The sequence below is a fragment of the Puma concolor genome, chromosome B1, assembly GCF_028749965.1.
Source record: "Puma concolor isolate L17-30 chromosome B1, mPumCon1.1.hap2, whole genome shotgun sequence".
Classification (NCBI taxonomy): domain Eukaryota; kingdom Metazoa; phylum Chordata; class Mammalia; order Carnivora; family Felidae; genus Puma; species Puma concolor.
In genome coordinates, this window is record NC_141670.1 from 116,061,477 (window position 1) to 116,086,686 (window position 25,210).

The 25,210-nt window shown below is 39.5% G+C and overlaps 1 protein-coding gene across 4 annotated transcripts in view; it reads left to right on the forward strand.

Moving 5' to 3' along the window:
* The window catches only part of LEF1 (lymphoid enhancer binding factor 1), a 122,602-nt gene that overhangs the window by 1,480 nt on the left and 95,912 nt on the right, over window positions 1-25,210 (forward strand). For all 4 annotated transcript variants that reach the window (XM_086704437.1, XM_086704435.1, XM_086704434.1 and 1 more), the window contains exons 2-3: window positions 2,383-2,449; window positions 3,884-4,017. In XM_086704437.1, coding sequence (XP_086560563.1) covers window positions 2,383-2,449; window positions 3,884-4,017 — 201 coding nt within the window. The remainder of the gene's footprint in view (window positions 1-2,382; window positions 2,450-3,883; window positions 4,018-25,210) is intronic.

A 25,210-nucleotide genomic window follows, 5' to 3' on the forward strand; every position in this document is an offset into this window, starting at 1 on the left:
GACGGAGATTCTGGGAGCGTCGACTGATGGGTCCCAAGTAGGTCCTCCGTTTGCTGGGGGGGGGGGGGGGGGTTGGGGGGGGGTTGGATGGGCCTCCCGGCCAACATTCTTCGTGTGTGGGGGTGTGGGTGTCGGTGGGAGGTGGAGAAGTGCAGCGAAGGTTACTCCAAGTGGGTCAGTTCTGAGGTTCGATGACTGAATTGTTGGTTTGTGGGCAGCAGAAGCCGCCCTTAACCCCTAACGTCTTGCGTGCGGACTTTTTAGTGGGGTTGCGAGGGTGCGATGCATTAAAGCGAGGATGTCTGAACAACGCTGAGAAGTTCTTCCGTAGGACGGAAAATAAAGTGCACCCGCTCTCTCTCTCGGTAGATGTCTGCAAAAGTGCGTTAAACCACCAAAGGCTTAGGTAGAGACGAGCAGAGCCGCTGTCAGAAAGGAAGGGGAGGCGGGCGTGGGCCGAGGACAGGCTGGGCGGTCCCAACCGCCGCGAAGCGGGGCTCGCGCGGAGCCGGCCGGCCCAGGGGGCGCGCGCCTGGGTTTCTGCGGCTGCCGGAGTCCCAGCGCCCAGGCCGGCTGCAGGGAGCCGTGGGCGCACCGAACCGAGCCACCACAGGGCGGGAAGCCTCCCAGTGCCGCCGCCAACACTGCTTTTCTCCAACCCCGGTCACTTAAAGTAAAAAAGCGCTTATATTTGGGGTAGTTTGGGGCCTGGATCAGGCCTTAAATCTATGCGGAAAAAAAGGAGAAAGTCGAGATGTGGCGGAAGCCAGGGCACCCACACAGGGAAGGGTGAAAAGCGCTTTATCTGATCTCCTGGCCCGCTGCGGGCGATAGCGCAGGTAACCCAAGTAGAGTAAATACAGACACGTGCGTGCCGGCAAGAGAAAGCCGCAAGCGGGACCGCGCGGAAGGGCTATTTCAGGCGGCGGGGAGTTTCAGAAGTGGGGGGGGTGGTGGGCGGATGGACCCTGATACCCGACACTCCACTGGCCACCCTCTTTTAACAACTGGGAAACGCTTTGGAGGAAATCCGGTAGAAAAGTCCTAACACTCAAATGATTTCACCAACGCTTTTTCCCTCCAAAGAAACTTAGAGGGTATACCCTTTTCCCTTAAATGGCATCCTTCTGCCCCCAAAAAGAAAGCGTGTGGTTTTGGGGGCGGGGACATTTTTGGTTTTAAACAACACGATTAAGAACCCTTCACAGTTACCTTCTGTATCCCAATGGCCGGGGTGAGTATGCATTTGGAAGGCTGGGGGCCTGGGTTCTTAGGAGCACACAAAGGTGTTCGTTATCCTCGAATCTTTCATTCCAACATGCCAATTTGAGGGGGGGGGGTCAGGAAGGGAGCTAGGGTACACCCAACCCCACTTAAAAGGTTTGTGACTATGTATTGGGGGTCGAAGATCACCGGGAGGACATATGGCCAAGGAACCAAGTAACGTCCAAAAAACACTTAGAGGCCAAGCTTGTATTTGTAGAACAGCCTCTTTTTTCTTCTCATTTTGCTTGTCCTTCCTTATTCCATGAATACATTTGCCACCCGCTTCACATACTGCGTTTCTGCTCTGGAAAGAAGGGCTCTGCAGCTTGAAGCATAGAACCCAGGGATTAGGGCTCTGTTAATCTTTGCTGTGGTGGTAAGTGGGCACGGGGTAGACCAGGGAAGATGGTGAAGGGGTAATACCACTGATTTGCACGTGGTTGAGGCTGGGTGGATGGTGGTTACCAGAATTGATATTAGCTGGGCTACCTTTAGATGTTTATAACCCAACTCTCAAATTTTCCTCCCTTTAACCACAGAAATAGTTCACTTTTTTTCTTGTCGGCTTGCACTCAGCCTGCCATGGTAGGTTATAAGGAGTGGGGGGCTCCTGCTGGGACTTGCTTGGGACAAGTTGCCTTAAGACCTCCATCTGTGAGTGCATAGTTTCTATTTAAAATGTACTTTTAGTTGTAAAATGATATTTCAGCCCGATTTTAATCAGTACTGATTGAAGTGAACTGTGGCTAAGGAAGCTATCAAAAGGATGAACCCCATTAAGCCCCAACTCCTATCATATCAGGTGTCCAAGTAGCCTTGATGCATTGTAGCAATCAGAGCACCGTGTGGGTCTTTCCCAGATTTAGTATATTATTGTTTTTATCATTCTTTATACTTTCTAGTCCTGGGTAGATAATAGTCACCGAAAAATTTGTGTTGAAAAGAAAAAGCAAAAGATTTCCCCGTTCTCAACCCTAGCCTATCCTTCTTAGATTGGTAAAATGGGTACATTGACTTGCACCCAGTCCTCGTCCTTTGAATGACCAGTGGACACACACTAACTACAAACTCTAAGTTGATTTTCTCTTTTGGGGGCATGGGGGTTCTTGCTGTTAGGTGGCCAGACAAGCACAAACCTCTCAGGAGTCCTACCACGACAAGGCCAGAGAACACCCTGATGACGGTAAGACACTAATTCTGCTTCTCCCAAATTTATAACCTCACGTGCAATTTGTGAATATAGGTGTATCGGATGTGATGTGACTGTGCTATTTTAATAAAATAACACTATTTTAACAAAATGGGAAAGAAAATCCAGTGAACTTACTGCCTATGTCTGATGTATATTTACATAATTTTAAAACTGTCTTGAATGAGTTAGGGGCCTTTGGATTTTAGCTGGCTTCCAGACTATGTGGAAGAGGAAATGTCTATAATAAGTTTTCCTCTTTTCCTTATTTTAGCCAAAGTTCTAATTGGCTTATTTTTTTCTGCATTGTTATAGAGTGACAGTCTACACCAATTTATTTTCCAACAAGAAATAGTTTCAAATGGATTTTCCTTTGTAAAATTGCTATTTCTTATTACAGTGAGAGGACAGGCAGTGAATGCACGGACTGAATATGGCCCAGTAAATCGAATCTAACTTGTAAACATATAAAACTTTATTCTTAAAATTAGGAACCTTGCATATGGAACATGTTAGACTTTCTCCCCATTTCTAATTCTTGCTCAAAAATTTAAAAATTGCATATATTTTTTAGATTTAAGGAGAGCTCCCTGTGACTTTAAAATAATCTGTAGGGTTTTCATTTCGAATAGTCTGCATTTCTGTTCTCCAGTTTACTTACAGTCGGCCTGACCAGAATGAAGTGTTCATGCCATACAGTATGTCAGCCAGGAGGAGAAGGGAAGAGAACTGTAATATCAGACTTTCTTCTGAGCTACAAAGTAGTTATACAGATTAAAGAGAAGAAATGTATACAGTAAACACACACAGATTTCTTTGGCAGAATGGTGTAGTACATAAAATTAAGTCTCCTGGAGTTAATCCTTTATAAATTTGATTAGTTGTCCATGTACTAGACACAACTCTTTCTCTTGATAAAATCTAGAAATTTTCTAGAAATCTACAATCACGGATAGAGTTTTTGAGTTTGCCGATAAGGTGGAGCATAACTTCAGGTGTGTAAGTGTGTGTGTGTGTGTGTGTGTGTGTGTGTGTGTGTGTGTGTGTGTAGCCAGATGGCCTTATATGTTTATAATATAGCTTTAGATTTGTGTGTGTTTTTCCCTGTGCCTGTATTTCTTGGTCCAGTTTGTTAGTTTTAGAGCAAATTAAGTAAGATGAATAACACTTATTTTTGTAAAAACACCCATCAGTAGTGGAAGTAAATTGAACCACATGTTTTTAAAACATCTGTTTTGCTGCTAAGTCATTTAAGAGAATAAATACTGTCAATCTAAAATAGAGCATAATAATCCAGTTACAGTATTTTGTAAACAAGTCTTTTGTATAAGGTCTGATTTGTCATAGAACTATTAGATTTTCAGATGAAAATACAGTGATATAAAAAGGAAATCAATGCATCATTGATTGTTATTTGAATTCTCTCAGGAAAGCATCCAGATGGAGGCCTCTACAACAAGGGACCCTCCTACTCAAGTTATTCCGGGTACATAATGATGCCAAATATGAATAATGACCCATACATGTCAAATGGATCTCTTTCTCCACCCATCCCAAGAACAGTGAGTAACATGCTGATGTTGCAAATTATTTTCAGAAGTGGAAGTTAATTTGTATGTTAGCAAAATGTTTGTTTTTTAAAACACTTTAGAAATACTCTCATTATATGTGACTGGTCATTACTAAATAAGACCTGCTGTGAAGAATGGCTGCCTTGAAAGAGTACTTACTACCTTTGATGTCTTGCTTTTGGAATTTTAGCTTTTGGCTTATTGGTTAAGATTAATAAATAACAGAGCTCCAGTTATCATGAAATCAAGTAAAGCTAAGTCAACAAATTCATGATTTTATGAGTATTGTGCTTTTTATGCTGATGACAGGAGAAAATTGATTTAATTTTTCAATTAACTAAGTACTGTATAGTTTTCACTGCCCATAAACCATCTAGAATCAGAACTACTTTAGCTCATTTGTAGTTGAACATTTAGAATGTTACTTCCGCTTTTAAAACAGTGTTTCATTTTATTGTATTACCCTATGTTTTTTAACAAATCAGTTGGGGGTCAGGTGGGGATGAGGTATTTTTACTCTATTGTCAGTTGTTGAGAAAGTATCATTTGAAGACAATCCTAAGGAAAATTGTTCTTTTTATCTCATGGCTCACTTAACTTTTCAAGTTCTAAAAAATTCAGTGGCATTATAACTACATTATGCAAATGTTTAACTCTGTGAAGAATTTCAGATACATTATTTGATGCTGTTTTTCTTTGTTGGGAAGCGGAAACCTTTATACAGTAGGAAAACACCTAAAGGGTAACTTGTATAGTATGTGAATGTGAAGTGTACTGGTGACTGGAGTTCTCCCACAGAATAGTCCCTTCTGTGGTAGTGACGGATTTTCACTGATCCATCAGTGTATTTACCCTATTTCAGACTTATTCTCCCTCTGCCACCTAAGCCCCAGTGAAGAACATGTATGTGTGGGTCTTGGGGATTAGGGGTTTAGTCTGTTCCTCCAGGGAGAGAAATCCAGGATAGTGAAAATGGAACCTATGGTCTTGCCTTATTAGTCCAGTGCTTCCACTAAGTGGGGGGAAAAAATCACAGACATCTGGGGAAAGTACTGGTATTAATACCTCTGGGATCTAGAAGATTCAGCAAAGGAGCAGAGAGAAGAATCAATTGTGAACAAACAAGAGTATTTGTGATTATTTGTAGTCTTTGTTAGAACGAGAGGTATATGAGATATGTGTGGGCACTGTGATTTAGAAGTTAATGTAATTATTTTTCCATAAATTTCCAAAAGATATTTGAACTTTCAAGTAGGGAATAAGATATTTCTAATTTTCATATAGCAGCTAAAATGGTGATCTTGGCAAACTTGTGACGGTTGTTATATGAAATAGAGTTTTCACATTTTATTTTAAAAGGCTTTTCAAATATTTGATGATAGAGATGTCTGTGTGATACATACGAATCTCCTGACTAAAAAGTATATTAACTAATTAAGCAAATACAGTTTAATATTTAGAGACCACCCCAAGTATAAATGCTTCTGAGTTTTAAAATTTGTAGGTGACTTTATATTTGTTGAACTAAATATGCAGACATCTCAGATACTTCTTTTATCGTTGGGCTATTTTGTTGGGGTTTTTTTGGATGGTAAGGAGGAGAATATGTTTTAGATAAGGGATAATTGAAGATTTCTGTTGAAAGTCTTTTTAGAACAACAAATAATCTTTCTGACAAATCTAAATTATAGTCTCTGCACTGGTAACAATAGAAGATAACCCCTAAAACAATCTTACACTTTTCAGCTGTAAACACAATTAATGCTTAATAAGTATTTGTGGGATTTATTCTTTAGTTCAGCCGCTTCTCCTTTCAAAACGATAATTGTTAAAAGTCAATATAATAAAAATCTGATACGGATAAATTATCCCTAAGCATATTGAAAATTAAGCTTCTTTAAATTAGCACTTTCTGCTTTAGGTCTCCAGCACGCAGCACGCACCCCCACCCCCCACCCCCGCCAATACTAATAATTTTGAAATTCTGATAGAAGGTATTTATTGTTAGTATACGTATTAAAATTTTGAGGTCAGTGAGTTGAACAGTCATTCATTGTTTAGGAAAGATTTGTGGCCAGAATAAATGTTGGTGGGTGTAGATTGGAGGAAAGGGGTGTGGTTAGGAAACAGTTACCTTACCTTGTTACCTGCTGTTTTGGTGTATTCTGTTATATTTTAGGACCTGTTTATTTTAGGCACATTTTGTTGCGATATTCTGCAGTTTGCACAATTATAGAAGCTTTTCAGTTTTAACCACAAGGCTATGTCCATTTTTTTTTTTTTTAAGGGTAGTTGCAGTCTTCGGTTTTTAATACCTAGCAGCTGTTTTTAATGTGTCTGAGATCCAAAACACTTTAACCGGAAAGCAGCCTCTCTTATTCACCCCTTACCGTGCTTTCTGCCGTCTTGCTCTTTAACTCTCTCCTTAGCAGGACTTAGTGTTTGTGTAACTGACATTCTCAGTGATAAGTTTTCATCTAGGGTGTCAGGAGCTGGGTGACCATTTGTGTTTGAGCTGAAGGTGGGGGTAGCCCCAAGGAATCCTCGTTACTTGCATTTGCATTACAAACAACTGCTTGTTTACGGGCATCTGCTGCCCGCAGGTGTTAGGACTAGAAAAACATCTGGGGGTGGGGGAGGGCCCTGACCGCCCCTTCCAAACACAGAATCTTCCATTTTATAGGAACCTGCACATATCCAGAGATTATCAGCTAAGGCCAATTGGCACGCACAGATGTGTTTCTGTTGATAGCTCATTTTAACAATTCTATATGCGTTTTACTCCTTTTTAGACAAATACTGACATACAGATGCTTACACAGCTTTTACCTGTGGCCTAAGTACAGTATTACCTACTCAAGAGAACCACCTTTGCCAATCCAGCTTTTTTCCTTCTGAAGGGAAGTTTTAACTGGCTAGTTACATGTTTCAGAACTGGAATTCTTAGAGGTGTGTTTATATCAGAAATATTATGAATGAGTATCTCAAAGAATTTTAAATGCGAATTCTCAATTCAAATAAATCAGGCCTAATAAGAAAACACCTGTAATAATAACACATTTGGTGTCAGTTGTTAAAGCACAGTAAACCTTGGCTTGAGTTGGTCGTTTTCATAGAAAGTAAGAAGATGCTGAAGCTTGTTAAATATTTCAGAACAAGGACCCTAGAGAATTTATTAAAAGCATACTCCCAAGCCTTTTTTTTTTTTCTGTGAGTCTTATTTATGGCAGTCCCTCTAGGCCAATGGTAAAGTATTAAAAGAAAAAAATACTTTGTTACCTCCTTTGGGTCCTGGCGCTTGCGTGCCTGAATACCCTGAATACCATGTGAGCAGGGGGTTTGGCTGGCTTCAACATAGTGAAAGTTCCCTTTGGCATAATGTACTGTGGTTATTAATCTTAGGTGTCAGACTTACATTTGTCCCATAGGCTACCCAAGTTTTTAACACCTCTGAAGAGAAGCATCTCATTTCTCTTCAGATGCATGGGAGGGAAAAGCAGCAGACGTCTTGCGGGGAGCTACAGCAAATGTTACAGCTGGGTCATAGGACCCACCGACCTACCTCAGTAACACCTGGTCAGCACCATGCTGCTGACTTCATTGTTTCTTTGTGCTCACACAGGATGGATTTTTAGGTGGGAAAAGAAGATGTTTATGTTTGCATTTCATCTTTCCTTTTTTTCTTATTTTTAGTAGACATTGCTATTAAAATGTTCAGGGGATCTTTTTTCATTAGTTTGAGCATCTCCGTTCTATTGTATGGTTTTTTTTTTTTACCTTAAGAGAAACATCATTTTGATTTCTGATGAACAGAATATAATAGGTATCTATTATGACTTTGTGATAACCTACCCCCATGTTTGTATTTGCTCACAAACAGCTTAAAATTGATTTTCGTCATTGCTACATCTTGAATTAGTAACTAGGTAAGCTTATGCTTATCTGTAAGCTTACACTTATACCACTGTGCATTGCTGAATAGCTTTGAAAATACAGAAGTAATAATTCAAGAGTGGAGGGAGACTGTGGCTTATATTTTGAGCAAGGTTTTTAAGGTGGGGTGTCTTCACTTTACAAGAAGCTACTTAATTTGATTTAGTGAGAAATTATTTTAAATTTTCTAAGTTGCATACTTTCCGAAGCTAAGTACATTAAATTTGCCTTTTTACCTGAAGTGCAGGAGAATTTAAGTTTTAGAAGATGGGTTCTATCTCAAATTTTTTTTTTTTAATATTTATAACATCTTTATTTCACTTGACTTTTTTTTAATTTTATATATGAAATTTATTGTCAAATTGGTTTCCATACAACACCCAGTGCTCATCCCAAAAGGTGCCCTCCTCAATACCCATCAGCACTCTCCCCTCCCTCCCACCCCCCATCAACCCTCAGTTTGTTCTCAGTTTTTAAGAGTCTCTTATGCTTTGGCTCTCTCCCACTCTAACCTCTTTTTTTTTTTTCCTTCCCCTCCCCCATGGGTTCCTGTTAAGTTTCTCAGGATCCACATAAGAGTGAAACCATATGGTATCTGTCTTTCTCTGTATGGCTTATTTCACTTAGCATCACACTCTCCAGTTCCATCCACGTTGCTACAAAAGGCCATATTTCATTTTTTCTCATTGCCACGTAGTATTCCATTGTGTATATAAACCACAATTTCTTTATCCATTCATCAGTTGATGGACATTTAGGCTCTTTCCATAATTTGGCTATTGTTGAGAGTGCTGCTATGAACATTGGGGTACAAGTGCCCCTATGCATTCTATCTCAAATTTGAAAGTGTGTATCAGGAGAATGTGTGGGGAAATTCCCCAGAGCCCTCAAACTCTTCTAGTTCATTCATTTGATACATTTTTAATTGTAATGCTACAAAGCAGGGAAGGATCTTAGTCTGAATAATTGGAAGCTGATGCGACACCTTACTCCCCCGCAACTACCATTCATGTATCTGAGCTATCTCAGGACCAAATGGTTTGCTTATTCAAGCGTTCCAGGGAGCCATACTACCTACATCTGACCCTCCAGTAGCTAATACCGTACTTGCATCACTCGTGCAGCCAAAGTGTGATCTTTATTCAGCTATATTTTTTTCAAAATGACTAGAAATTTCTTGTTCGTTCATAAAAATAAGAGAACAACCCAATTTCACTAAAACTAAAGACCATTGAGCCATCCTGCAGAAAATCTTGCTCTTCAAAGTACCTCTTCTCCTGCCCCCACACAGGTCCTGAAGTTGCTGTCATCAACCCCGTTATTTTGATTCAGTCTATCTTGTGGTTGGAGACTTCTGTACAATTTACCAGGACCGAGATTGGACCTCACAATGGGGTTCAACCGGACTTGAATTTGTAGCCTCACAAGTATTCTTTCATAACATCAGTCGAGAAAATTTTGTAGCTTTTTGAGTCCTGTTGTGTTGTTTTCGCTGTTTTAAACTAATCCTATCAGTTCTTTAGGCAGAACCATTCTTGGTTTATGTGACTGACATTTCTTTAGGCAGTAGATCATTCCATAACTCTCTGACCCCTTTGTTCCTCATTTATGTATTGTAGACATGATTGGAATTTTATAAAACTGGTTTCCCTTTGATTTCAAAATAGATAAGCCAGCACTGTCCGTGGGTTAGCAGAAAAGCACATATGTTTTATTCCCTGGCAAAAGTAAAGTTCAGCATTATATAGGTGCTGCTATCATGGGAGTAAAGTTTTTTTTTGTTTTTTTTTTTTAACATTTTATTTATTTTTGGGACAGAGAGAGACAGAGCATGAACGGGGGAGGGGCAGAGAGAGAGGGAGACACAGAATCGGAAACAGGTTCCAGGCTCTGAGCCATCAGCCCAGAGCCCGACGTGGGGCTCAAACTCACGGACTGCGAGATCGTGACCTGGTTGAAGTCGGACGCTTAACCGACTGCGCCACCCAGGCGCCCCGGGAGTAAAGGTTTTTTTAAAAAGAAGATATTCATTTAAAACTTGTGTGTCTTGAATATTATTAAGTGGTTATGCCAAACAGAGAGTCTATAGAAAGCTAATACTGTAGCAGTCAAGAGACTTAGTACTGCTTTGTACTGTCCTGACAGGTCCTTACTCATTTGGAAAAGGCAGCCACTGGACTTTGTTTAAATACTTTTTTAAATATATTTTAGATCATGATGGCTTTTCAATATTAATTATGACCTTATGAAGTCACAGTATAGGAATTGTATACTTTGCTATAAGCTCTTAAGTCATTTTAGGCATGTAAGTGATTCAATCTTTATAAAATTTGAAGAAGTAAAGCCAGAAAATGACCTAGAGACGAACCACAAAGGTTGGGTGGGGCGTGGGGGCAGAAAGAGAGGGATATTGAAATACACTGACTTGACAGGAAGAGTGGGCAGTTGAGTAGAGAAGATGGAAAGGAAACAGGCATTGCTCACTCCAGAGATTTTGACAATGTAGCCAGTCTAGCTGGGACTGTTTGCAGACTCTTTAAGAGGATGTTCAGGGGATTTTATTTTTTTATTTTTTATTTTTTTAAATTATATTTATTATATTTCTTTGGCCAGTATTTTATTTTACTTGGATTGTTTAGGGGATTTTAAAATCTCTGTAAGATGATGCCTTTATACACCATACCCACTCAAACTAAACTTGTAAACCTGCTGAAATTAACTACTTGCTATGTGTAGATCACTCACAAAGCTCTCAGGAGTGGTACTTACCGGTCTTCAATCTTTATGGGGAATATTGCAAGGGCATTACAGAGCAAACAAGAGTTTTGCCTACTACCTGTCCCCTTTTTCCCATCTGTAGGAGAAATATGACTGGCAGAGATGTTGCGTCACAGTCTAGAAATGTGTTTTATTTTTGCAGCTAACCAGGGGCAGGTAGACGCTAAAAAACTTTTAATTGTTGGCCATTGTTTTGAGCTATGTCCACGCCTAATTCTATATGAAACTTGATGATGGTTTTTCAGAATCAGGCTTTGATCCTCATCATAGTAATTTGTTGTTGATGTTATGTTCACTTTAAGAAAGAGGACTATTGCAATTTTACTTAGCACAGAGAAAGGTTGCATGAGGGGTAGCTGAAGGGAAGCCTCTATAATCTAGAAGGAGGAGTGGCTCAAGTGGAGCTTTAATTTTCCCTTCATGTTGTCAGCTTCTTAATGAAACAGTTACCAAAGCAAATTTTTAAATGCTGACATACTAATACCTACTTATAAGTCCTTTTTTTTCAATCCTGAAAAATTCTGCAGTAAAACCTATCCACTGTTGATGATAGTTGATCAGCTGGTCAATTGATCAAGGACTACTGATGAATTATGAGATAGTTCCATTCAGCCTAGCATTGAATAGACACGTCAGTAAATTTGCTGAATAAAAAATGCACTAGAAATTTTTCATGTATGTTTTTTGGATATTTCCAAGTGATCTCTCTTTATCAAACCAAATGCTATGTTAAAAGCAAAAACTGTCCGCTAAATAATCCTTAGTATTTTATTATTTTATCTTTTCTCTGATTTGTTGCATCAGTGAAAAGAGAGAACATTAGGCTAGAGTCTTTAATAAGAAAATCAAAGTCTCTCTTTAAAGACTGTTAAGTTTCCAAGTAACTGCTAAAAACAGCCAGCTGGGAGCTTGCTGCAAGAATGAAAAAGAATGGGACTGGACCCTCATATGAGGACTGGTCACAAGAAGTACTTTCTTACTTAGTTCTAGAAATTTAATTGAAGAAAAAGAGGTGATAGAAACACTTATTTCAAAAGGATACTTGAGATAGAAATATAATAGGAATAGAAAATCATCTTCAATTATGTTTTAGTATCATATGGTTAATGCAATTTATTTTTATTCTTTCCCAGATAGAACCATTTTTTTTTCCCCAGTAAAACTTGAGGTATTTACAGGTATTAAAAATTTTGGTGTGCTCCTTCTAAATATATGTGGCATTATTATCACAGCGGACTTTTCTAGGCCAATGTGTACTGTAAATTATGGCCTTCTGTGATGTTGAGATGTTGAGAACAACATATTTGAGTCTTGGTTAGGTAAAGCCAGGTAGTTCCCTGTGAAGGAGAACCTGTGGGGAAGACCAGTACTGGGTAAGATGTCAGAGACCTGAGGTCTCGTCCCAAGTCCTTCATTCTTTCCCAAAGCCGTGGGGGGAGGTATTTAACCTCCATCAGCCTTTGTTTCCTCATTTATAAAATGAGAAATTTTAATATTTCTTGCCTGCTTTATGTGGTTGATGTGAAATTTAGGTGGCACAAAGCCTGTAAAAGTACTCGGTTTACTAGCTAAGGGAACAGAGCAGGAGTGTCAGATGGTATAAGCCAGTGCCTGGACCCCCACCTGCTGGGAATGCTGTAGCCACAAGGGGTGTTTGACTGTACCTAGTAAGCTCCTGAGAAAAGGAAGAAGTGTTTGGTTTTTATCATGCCACTGTGCTGACCTGAAATTTGGACACTGAGTGAAGTCCTTACATTCACCTGTAGAAAATTCTTGCGTAGGGGTGCCTGGGTGGCTCAGTTGGTTGAGTGTCTGACTCTTGACTTGGGCTCAGGTCATGATCCCAGGGTTTGTGAGTCAGAGCATTGGGCTCTGTACTGATAGTGCCCAGCCTGCTTGGGATTCTCTGTCTCCTTCTCTCTCTCTCCTCCTCACTCTCTCTCTTTCTCAAAATAAATAAATAAACTTTCGGGAAAAAAAGAACAAAAAAAGAAAAATCTTGCATAAATAAAAATTTTGGGAATTGTCATTACATCCCTTACCAAAGTGGCTTTCTTCTCTTGGGTTCCTTTTTCTCTCTAGTCATGTTAGGAGAACATGTGATTTTTCTTGTTAGCACCATAGAGAATGTGGTGAAAGAGCAGGTTTCTAAATTTCATATTCATGAAAAATCTCATATCCTTCTAATATTTGATATGAAATTGCCAGATAACTCTTAACTCCTTGGATGGAGGTAAGAATATTTTTTGGTTAGGAGACTTTTCCCCTTAATCCTTTAGGAGCCAAGTTTCTTCTCTCCACTGCAAAAATTATATAGAGGAGATCTAAGAGCCATGTGAATGTAGAGGATGACAGGCAAGTTCCTTTTTTCCCCTTTGAATTTTCTTCTAACTTAAATCTTTCCAGCTTTCCTGGCACCTAAAAGGATCAGGTCCAAGGGGATGTGTTGGCCCAGCAGCAAGGAGAAATCAGTGATTTTCTAGCCTTGTGGAAAATTCCAGCTTCCATCCTTTTAAGACTTTACTTTTTCTCTAAATAAAACCCAGTGAATGTTAAATATATTTCAACATGGAGTCAGCTTTCTTGGCAAAGAATTCTTCCATTTTTAACGGCAAATATTATATCTCATAATTATGATCACATATCATCTTGGTGCACTGGTTCAGATGACTTGGATCAAGAAAAAGGTACTATAATCTTGTCTCAAGTGTGTTAGACTTAGTCTGTGACTCCAACAGTGAGACTTTTTTAAAGTCTGGAATAAACCCAAAAGTACTGAAGTAAAAAATTATTTACTGCTTACTGCATTGGGCTAACCAGTTTAGCTAACTAGCAAGGTTGGGAAAAGAATTAAGTCTCCCAAATGTTGCTTGAATTAGTGTTTGCTCATTTGTCTGTATACATTAAAATTTTTACATTAAAACTCAAGATTTTATTTTTTTTTTGAAAGGAAAAACACTTACCCTTTTTAAAAAAACGACTACTTTGAGCCAGATGCTGTTCTTTAGTTTAGTCCTGACTGAAAACTGTAGGTGGGTGTTCTCATCCCCATGGAGTTGTGGAGTCAGTGCTCTCCCTTAAGATAGAAAGAGGTGTTTATTTTCTTTGAAAATAGCCACATTTGCCATTCAGAACATAAAACACTTATTAAATGAATCGTAATATTGGTTAAAATATAAAATAGAAAAGCAGTTATTACTTTGATTTTATTGGAAATTTCATTAATGCTTCACTATGTTTTATGAAAATAGAATACTTTTATTAAAAAAAGCAATCCATGGTCACTAGAAAAATTAGTAAAATAAGCAAGAGGAATAACAAATATTAAATTCCCAGAATCCCACTGTGTGAGGCAATCACTCTTAAAACTCACTATGTAGCCTTTTAGACCTCTACTGTACCTATGCACATATATAAATATATATTTTATATGTTTATGGCAATGGGAACATAATATACTGTTATGTAATTTGCTTATTTTCCCACCAAGATACAGTATATAATTTTTACATCATTTTTTTTTTAACTTTATTTACCTTGAGAGAGAGCACAAGAGCTGGGGAGGGACAGAGAGATGGAGAGAATCTGAAGCAGGCTCCATGCTGTCTGCAAGGAGCCCAATGTGGGGCTCAATCCCACAAACTGAACTGTGAGACCCTGACCTGAGCCGAAATCAAGAGTCAAATGCTTAACCAACTGAGCCACCCAGCCGCCCCTAACCGCACCTAACATCATTTTTAATGATTGCCTAATTTATGTAATCAGTCTTGTTGAAGACATTCAGATGAAGTCACATTTTTCCCTGTCTTTGGCAACATTGTGATGAAATGCATATTTTCTTTCTTTTTTATTTTTTTTAATGTTTATTTATTTTTGAGAGAGGGAAAAGGCAGAGCATGAACCGGGGAGGGGCAGAGAGAGGGAGACACAGAATCCAAAGCACGCTCCAGTCTCCGAGCTGTCAGCACAGAGCCCAACATGGGGCTCGAACTCATGAACCCGTGAGATCATGACCTGAGCCAAAGTTGGACTCTTAACTGACTGAGCCACCCAGGCTCCCCAAAGTGCATGTTTTCTAACTAAATCTTTGCACAGATTCGATTTCCTTGAAATGAATTGCTAGAAGTAGAACTGCAGAATTAAAGGCAATGAGTGAATGCACCTTATTTTTAAGTTGGGGTTAACCCAACATTGCAATTTAACCTTAAAAAAACATTTATTTTAAGTCCATATTTAAAAGTACGTATTTGATTATATTCAGGTTGGGTTATGGTTGGTGTTTTGAGGCTGATAATTTTCATGCCTCTTCTGGTTAAGAATGAGTCCAGTGCTAATGAAGAAGTCAGACAGATGGAGAGCAGAGTATCTGTTTGTTTGTTAGTTTATATATATATATATATATATATATATATATACACACACACACACATATATATACACACACACACACACATAAATATGTGTGTGTGTGTGTGCATTTAAATTTATTTATTTATTTTTGAGAGAGCAAGCGAGCACAAGCAAGGGGAGGGGCGGAGAGAGAGGTAGATACAGAATCTGAAACAGGTTCCGGGCTCTGAGCTGTCAGCACAGAGCCCAGCGTGGGACTCGAACCCATCACCAACTGTGAGATCATGACCTGAGCCAAAGTCAGTCACTTAACTGACTGAGCCACCCAGGTGCCCCTGTTTATATATATATCTTAATGTTTACATATTTTTGAGAGAGAGCGCGCAAGAGCGAGCATGAGTGGCGAAGGTGCAGAGAGGGGGACAGAGGATCCAAAGTAGGCTCTGCGCTGACAGCAGAGAGACCGACATGAGACTCAAATTCACAAACTGCAAGATCATGACCCGAGCTGGTTAGATGCTCAACCGGCTGAGACACCCAGGTGCCCCCAGTTTATTTATTAATAAGACTGGATTGGCGAATGTGGCTTGGACTATGACATGAATTTGGACTTCCTTTGACTTCCCCAAATTGAACACATCACTGAGCCACAGACTTCCCTAACAGAGTCTGGGAGCTTATCTCCTGTGGAACTTGAGGTGAGAACAAATCCATGGTTGGGCAAGTTGGCCTCAAAAGAGAGAAAAAAGAGTCATCTACCCTTGCTCATTTTCTTTCTCCAAATCACCAGAGAGGAGTAGTCCTGCCTTATGGGAAATGAATGAGGAGATGGGAGAGGAAAAGGCTGCCTTCCTGGGAGCTGCCCAGAGAACACAAGTTCCTACTTTATTGGCCGAGCCAGGGAGTAGGGAAGAAGGGCACAGTGGTTATCCCTTTAGTCATAAGCCTTGATAGACTGACCAGACTGTGGCCCAGAGACAGTAGGGGTAAAAGACACATTCATAACGACGATGGGAGTTGCAGCGGAGTACTGCTGGTGGAGTCCAAAGATCTGGATCCCAGTGCTCTGTTACTGGCACACTGTGTGCTCTTCAGCCAGTGACTTATTCTCTCTGGACCTTGGTTTCTTCACCTATAACATGGATTGCCACCTGTTCTATTTGTAAAAATACACAGTGCTCTGTGTTATTGGTAGTGTTTCTGGGACAGGGACTGACTGCATCTGAATTACTAGTTGGGCGGGGCGGGGGGTTGGTTCTCGTTAAAAAGGCAGATCCTTGGGCCCCTCTGCAGATGTCCTGAACCAGAAGCTGCAGGCAGGTTATGCATATGCACTTTGAACACGTTACTTTATTGATTCTTACCTAAAGTAAGGTTTGGAAAAACACTGACCCACTAGCTGCTTAATAATTTAACTGGGGTTCAGATGACCTAAGTGACCTGCACAGGCCTCGAACCGAGAAAGCAGTAGAGCAACATTGGGCACTTTGGCCCCAGAGCTCACCTTCTCTCTGCCTAGCCCTCATAGAGACCACTGGCACTCAGTTCTCTTCTAGTCAGGTCAGGTTTCCTCCCGGAATGCCCTCCTCCATTGACTACAGAATAAGTCCCACATTCTTCAGCATTATTTTCAAAGCTTTGCACATTTTGGAACCATCTACCTTTCAAGGCTTGTCTCCTTACTGCCCTACCCTGCAGCTTACCATTCACCTACATTTCCAGACCTACACCCTAAACCCTTTCCCAAATCCCCAACTTCCATTTCTTATCTTGGTCTCCCTGAAGTGCCCTGCTCCCTCTTCCTGCCAGCACAATCTTGTTCATCTTTAAAGGTCCAGGCTAAATGGTACCTCCTTCATGAAGCCCCTCCTGATTCTACCACCAGTTAAGACTAAGTGCTGTCTCCTGTGGATTCCCACAGGACTTTCTTCATAACTGTTACCATGTCTAATAATAATTGGCTGTCTCTGCATCTGTATTTCATACTAGTTGTTAGTTCCTTGCAGATAGAGCACCTGTTTTATTCATCTCTATTGCCCAGAACCTGTTACACTACCTGGCATAGAGCAGGTTACTTTCCAGATGATTGTGGAATAAATTTAGCAGAAAATTTGAATTCCCACTAATATCGGGCAATAATACCAGATGTCATTCCACATTTAAATGGAGACCCTTGAAAAAAAAAAAAAAAGCTTATAGAGAATCACAAAGCTGAAATTAAGTTTAGAAGTTCTCTGAACATTCAACATGGAGTCCATGGACTAGACATTAGCTCTCAGTTTTGAGTACATAGTACATAGGAACTGTTCTGAGTCCTTTGTATGTTTTTGCTCACTTTATCCTCAGAATAACCTGATGATATCCCTAATATCTCAATTTTACACGTGAGACTGGGCATAAAGAAGGTTGAGAAACTGAGGCATAGAGGGCATAGAAGAGATTAAGGAGCACGATAAAACAGTTCAAGAAGTAAGAGTACAAACAAAGTTGGTCATTTGCTCCAATCACACAGCTAGTAAGTAGTGGTACCATAACTGGGGCCCAGGTCTTGACTTATACTGCTGGGTGCTTTCTGCAATTTCAGTTTATTAATACTGTCACTGCCATACAGAAGATGCTAGATGACCACTGAATCAGTCAATTTCTCACCAGTAAGGTGTATGAATTCTTATAGAAGCTTTGTGAGTATAAAATGAGATAGTGTATGAAATTGTACATTTCTTTAATATTTGGTAGAAATAGTTGTGCTCGTGGTGAATATGGAGTTCAAAGGCAAACCAGTTAGATGCAAGGAGAAGGGGAGATGTATAAAAGATGGTGAAAGTTCTAGCTTGATGATGAGGGGACAGCATTCGTGGAAAAAATGAATTTAGAAAGAAGAGCAAGTTTCAGGACAGACATTCATGAGTTTGGTTTAAGGATTATCCTACGTTTCTCTTTCATGCTAAGAAAACAAAAAATTAACCAATATCTGGAGTCAAAACATTTTATATTATGGCCATTGTTTTGGTCCCATCATTTATTTAAGTCCGCAGTGCCTCACAAAATCACTTCATTTACTTGCCTCTGAAGCTGCCTGGATTTTACCCGAAGCCTCTGTATGACTGTGAGTCATAGAACTGCCCAGAGGTGAGGAGAGTAATAGTATTCATATACTAGCATGTAATATCTAATGAATGCACTGTACATGCATTTTTCTTATTAAATACTTGAAGTGAATATTGCTAGTCTTTCCATGTTTCCAAAAAAGAAACTGGGGCACAGAGAAGTTATTCGATTACTGTAGTCCCAAAGTTTTGTAAGTGGTAGAACTTGAATTCAAAGCCAGGTATCCCTAATTCAGGAATTGGGACCCAATCCATAAACTAGTTTCTCCCTTGAAAAGGTGTTGAGAAGAATCCTTAGTCAGTGTCAGTAAACTACTTTGAGGATTAAAAGTGTCTGTTATACATGTGTTTTATTAAACAATATAAACGGTTTAGCTTTAGTAGTGGCTTAAATAACAGGTTCTTAGAATATGTAAAAATTGTCTTCTGGTTCATTCAACACATAACCATGTGATTGTTTAATGTGTTCTTGAAAATTCCCAGGAAATATTTGTTCTTTGGGTGTATCAGACACATTTTGATAAATGTCTAATTTTATGGGAGTCCCTATTGCTCACTTCTAGGGGCCCTGTGTCCCCAAATCTTATGTATTTAAGTAGGTTAATCAAATAGCTGGGTGGCCAGAGGTTTTGTGGTTCTTGGAATCTCTTTGATAAATAATGTTGTCTCCTTATTCCATAAGAGCTGAGCATTTACAGGCAAAAATCTACTGCCAAAGAGTGTTCTTTGCACAATAAACAATTAAAATGTGGTATGTGCTTCATTTTTAGGAGCTGTTAGTGGTGATTTTTGTGGTATCATGATGTTAGATTAAGTAAGAGAAATTAGAATTAATTGGAATGATGATCATTCCTGAGAAGTTGCAACAGTGGGTTTCCTTTAAAAAGTGAAGAAACTTTTCTTGTTATGAAGATACTTACTAGGAGCAGTCTTCTTTCTCTCAAAAAAAAAATGCCTTTTTTGTTTTTTTTTTTATTAAGAAGTAATATATTTTTTAAAAAATTGAGGGAACTCATTAAACAATAGAGAAAATAAATTAAAAATATGTTTCCACCATTCAGATATAATGTTTCATTTACAAACACACGCACACACACACACACACACACATTTTCAGATTTCTTTCTGCATCTATACTTACAATACAAGCATTTTTATAAATGGGTTCATAAGATTATTTTTATTACAATGTTTTTTCCTTAAAAATGTATCATGTGCTCATCTTTTTATGTGAATAAATATAGGTCTGGGTCATCAGTTATGGTTGGATACTATCCAGTTATGAGAATATTTCAATTTATTGACTATGTTTTCAGTTATGAACCTTATTGTTTTTATTTTAAATCATGCTAAAATGACGGGGTGCCTGGGTGGCTCAGTTGGTTAAGCTCCCGACTTTGGCTCAGGTCATGATCTTGCGGTCGTGAGTTCCGGCCTCGCATCGGGCTCTGTGCTGACAGCTCAGAGCCTGGATCCTGCTTCAGATTCTGTGTCTCTCTCTCTCTCTCTCTCTCTCTCTCTCTCTCTCTCTCTCTCTGCCCTTTCCCTGCTTATGCTGTTTCCCTCTCTCTCTCAAAAATAAATAAAAACATTAAAAAAATTTTTAAATCATGTTATAATGAAACCCTGTTAAAAACATACATAATCGGGGCGCCTGGGTGGCACAGTCGGTTAAGCGTCCGACTTCAGCCAGGTCACGATCTCACGGTCCGGGAGTTCGAGCCCCGTGTCAGGCTCTGGGCTGATGGCTCAGAGCCTGGAGCCTGTTTCCCATTCTGTGTCTCCCTCTCTCTCTGCCCCTCCCCCGTTCATGCTCTGTCTCTCTCTATCCCAAAAATAAATAAACGTTGAAAAAAAAAATTAAAAAAAAAATAAAAACATACATAATCTGTAATCTATTTTTTACAGGTTATATAGATTTAAATAGATTTCTAAGGATAGGTATTCTCTGGTTATATAGGTTTAAATAGAAATCTAATCAAGTAGATTATAAATATTTACATATTTATGTTTATGTGGTTACATATTTATGTGGTTACATATTTATGTGAATGGCTTGTTCATATCTTTATGAGTTTATGTGAGCTTTTGTCTGTAAAGCATATTAATCATTTTGATCAACTACTCTTAAAATAATGGCTCAAAACAATTCTACAACAAAATTATGATTTTTCTGTTTCTTTGTGACAACACAATTGAGATCTACTTGCTGGTTATTGTATAAACAACTAGCTACTTAATTAAAATGCTTTCCGGCATTAGCTTGGTTCATTTCTTGTATTTTTTTTCAGGAAAGAAGATGCTAATAAAACTCTTTTGTCCGTGGTAGGATGGTGTAGTAACCAGAAAGGACACTTTATTCCATTTCACTATTCAGAAGAAGATGTCTGTTGTTGTACCTGTCTCTGTTCTCTCTGCACTAACCCTAAACTGTAAACAAGTATCTTGGTAGAATGAAGACAAACACCAGAGAATGTTTATTTCAGGAATGATATGTCATTCATCCCATAGATATTCATGGAAGGTATACTTACTTTGAAAGTCATTGTGCTGAGCCATACTGTGGGTGAATGTCCATGAAGGTAGTCACCACCCTTAGTAAGCTTACAGTTGTAAACATGAACTTGTGCAGCACCTACAGCCTGACACAGAGTGAGCAGAAGCAGCATCAGTAGTGCAGACCCTGGGATCCCGGAGGGGCAGAGATGAGCCAGGTCTCCTGGCGTGGTACAGCCTGTTTCAGCAGCTCCACGTGACTGCAGTTTTTACAATGTGCCCTTCTCTCTTTACCTGCTTGCAGTTTAATGTGGCCCATTTGAAGCATGGTAGAGACTGTTTGGTTTACTTGTTTAAAAGTGGTTGTGTAGATAGCTCTGTTCTGGCTGGGCCAGGAAAGTTGCTTAATAAATACTTTTTAAATTAAAAGGTCATGTATATTAAGTAACCTAGAACAAAAAAATAACCATTTCTAGAACATTTTATTTTTTAATTCGTGTTTACTCTTTTTTTAGAGATTTTATTATTATTTTTTAATGTCTGTTTTTGAGAGAGCACAAGCAGGGGAGGGGCAGAGAAAGGGGGACAGAGGATCCAAAGCGGGCTCTATGCTGACAGCAGACAGCCTGATCCAGGGCACAAACTCATGAATCATGACGTGAGATCATGACCTGAGCCGAAGTCAGACCCTCAACCAGCTGAGCCACCCAGGCGTCCCCATCATAAAACATTTTTTTTTAATGTTTGTTTATTTGGGGGAGACAGACAGAGTGCAAGCAGGGGAGAGGCAGAGAGAGAGGGAGACACAGGATCTGAAGCAGGCTCCAGGCTCAGAGCTGTCAGCACAGAGCCCGACATGGGACTCAAACCCAGGAAGTGCAGGATCATGAAGTGCCAGAAGTCAGGCACTTCACCCACTGAGCCACCCAGGCGCCCCATAAAACATTTTAAATGAAAAAGTTTATAAACATTGCTGCCAAGTTAACTGGTATTGGTAAGAACGAGGGCTAGGAGTTACACCCTCTTCTGTTTCATGTCATTGGTACTATGGCACTGTTTTATTAGCACAATCACCAGAAACCTTTATTTGTAAGACATCTGCTCTGTGTACTCTTTAACCATGTTTTAAAATAGTTATTGTCAAACTTGACCACAGTTAGAATTGGGCAAACAGAATCTCATGAAAACAGACAATTTTTCATTTATTTGTGTCATGCAGTGGACTGAGCCCAAATCCAGGATCAGCTTTCTGCTAGGTGTCTAATGGGAAAATGACTTTTACCTTTGTTTCTGCTTCTTTACTCACAGTTTGAAACATTGGGTGATGTTTGGAAACGCGGCTTTGAAAATGATGTAGCCTAGTTAACTGAGGAAATATTTGGTCAAAATCCATGGCAGGGAATGAATCCCTGTGTGCTAGGAATAAAGTGCTAAACTAGACCTGTGAGTTGCAGGCCTGAGGATGTTTGCTTTCAGCCACATATACAATTTATCAAATAATTCTAAGCTACAACCAGAGTTAAGTAAGGCAAGATCATATTAACTAGATTTGATGAGGGATTCTTATGTACCTGATTGGGGAAATTAGAGATCAAATTAAAAAAAAAAAAACAACAAAACGTTTCCTCCCAAGATGGCTGGTCATCAGGAAGGAACAGAGGTCTCTGTGTAGTGGCAAGGGAAATAAGACATTTAACCTTCAGATGAAAAAGCAGTTAAAATTTAGGGACAACGGGGATGTTTAGTTTGTGTTTATTATTTTAATAGTTTTTGAGTGAACTCAGTAATGTGTATGCAATGTGAAGTTTGAAAATACTTGGCTACCTGAGGAAAAATGAAAAGTTAGAGGGCTTTTACTTTTTTTTTTTTTTTTTTTAAGTTCTGTTGGTAATTTTATGGTGGGCAAAAAATACTGACGTGGAGTCAAGCAAATCATTCACTAGCCCTATGTATCTGAACATGTTGCTGACACCTTTAGGCATTAGTTTTCTTATCTGGAAGTGGTAATAACAAATGGCTTGTGTGGACTAAGAAGGCACAGTCATGTTAGTGTGCTTTCCTTGTTTAAAAGCTCCTGAGCTTCTTGGTGCCAGACCTTTGAGCCGGATCAGAGATGAAGACACATTTGCATTTCTCTCAGGTTGTTTTATCAGTACTGAAGGCATCAGAATTGACTTCAGTGCTTTGGCAAAGGAGGTTTTTCTGCTCTAGGAGTAAAGCAAGGTCTGATGGTATTTGAGAAAGGTAGAAAATTGACCTAATACTACTTTTGCCTGGCCCTGGGAGGGCATCTCGTGTGTTAGTAACTTTCTGGGGGCACCAAAAGTGCAAACTTAATACCAGGGGAGATCTGGACATCTAACTTGAGTAATTCATTGGGTTGAATTGCTTACCATTGAAGGTCTGCCTTCAGAGAACCAGCCCATATTGATTTTTTGCTTTCCTCCTCTTCTCACACCCCAGTATATTTCTAGAATTCCTTGCCCACAGTTGTCATCCAGATGCTGCATCTTCATGAGTAAACATTTTGTTGTTTTAAAGTCACAAGTACCTCCGTGGACAAGGATTAAGCTACATTGTAATTTTACTTGGGGAGATGACATCCAGGAGGTTTTTCCCCTTGGCTTTTTTTTTTTTTTTCTTTTTGTAACTGGGGGAGGAGGAATTTACTTATTCAGCAAACATTTATTCAATGGTTACTTATTTAAAAAAATTTTTTTTTTCAATGTTTATTTATTTTTGGGACAGAGAGAGACAGAGCATGAACGGGGGAGGGGCAGAGAGAGAGGGAGACACAGAATCGGAAACAGGCTCCAGGCTCTGAGCCATCAGCCCAGAGCCTGACGCGGGGCTTGAACTCCCGGACCGCGAGATCGTGACCTGGTTGAAGTCGGACGCTTAACCGACTGCGCCACCCAGGCGCCCCAAACTTATTTTTAAAATAGTTTTATTGATGAGGTGCCTGGGGGGCTCAGTTGGTTAAGTGTTCGACTTCGGCTCAGGTCATGATCTCACAGTTTGTGACTTCAAGCCCTGTGCTGCGCTCTGTGCTGACAGCTGAGTCTGGAGCCTACTTCGGATTCTGTGTCTCCCTCTCTCTCTGCACCTCCTTGCTCACGCTCTGTCTCTCTCAAAAATAAACAAACATTAAAAAAAATTAAAATAAAGTTTTATTGAGATATAACTCATGATAATAGTTCACTCATTTAGTGTATAGTTTAATGGATATATGCAACCATTACCACAGTCAGTTTTGGAACATTTTCATTACCTCAGAGAGTAGTAACCTCTTGCCTTTGAGCTCTCATCCCCGTAGCCCCCCATTCCCTCACCCCCACCCCAGATCAAAGCAACTTCTGATCTATTGTTTGGCTCAGTAGATTTACCTGTTTGGGACATTTTATAAGAATGGAATCATAATATGTGGTCCTTTGCAACTGATGTGTTTCACCTTGCATAGTATTTTCAAGGTTCGTCCACATTGTAGTGTGTATCACTACTTCATTCCTTCTTCCTTCTGGCTTTTCATAGCGGTATCTTACTTCCCTGAGGTTAGATCATTTCCCTGATGCAGATACAAGTATCAGTGCACTGAAAAAAGGAGTTGGTGTAGTCTATCTGGAGAGGAAAGAAAGTCAAAGTTAATTGATAATTCAGATCTATAGATCAGTGCTGAGAATTTTTTTTTGAGAGAGAGAGAGGGAAGGAGGGAGAGAATTTCAAGCAGGCTCCACACCTAGCCCAGAGCCCGATGAGGCTCGATCCCATGACCCTGAGATCCTGACCTAAGCTGAAATCAAGAGTCAGAGGTTCAACCAACTGAGCCACCCAGGTACCCTTGAGAATTTTTTTTATTATAGGTCCTTATCAGCTAAAAAACTTTTATAATTATGAATTAAATACCTGAATTACATAATTATCTAATAACTTAGATAATTACATATACTTAAGGCAATGTTTATGGTCATTGATGGAAGCTGCAAGTCCTTAATGCCAGTAAAAATTGATAATTTCTATTATTTTGGTCAGCTTCTTCTCAGATCTTGTTGAAGATTTTAGCTCTAATGCAGGCTCTTAAAGAGTTGGTATTAGAAAGAAGTAGGATAACTGTTAGCTTTGCCATCTTCTTAATGTTTGCTTGCGCTTGCATTATTAGCATTATTTTCAGACCACCTAGCACTCTTGCCTATCTGACATACAGAGCAAATCGGGGCCCCAGTGACAATCCGCATATTGAATATTTTTATAAAGCTTAAATTTTTTAACATAAAAATATATATTGACATTGTCATATTTTCTTCCTGTACCCCAATGGGTGATGTTGTGTACTCTTAATGTATAGTCCATTAGAACCCACTGCTGTAGACTGATGGAGAAAGTAAATTGGAACTATATTCCTGTCTGTTCCAGTAGGCCACTTCTCACAGTCTGGCTGCTATGTGTTTCACAGGAAGGTTGTTTCTGAGACCAGTAGATTACACAGCACTATGAAATTCATTCTCTTTCTGTCTGGTTGTGTC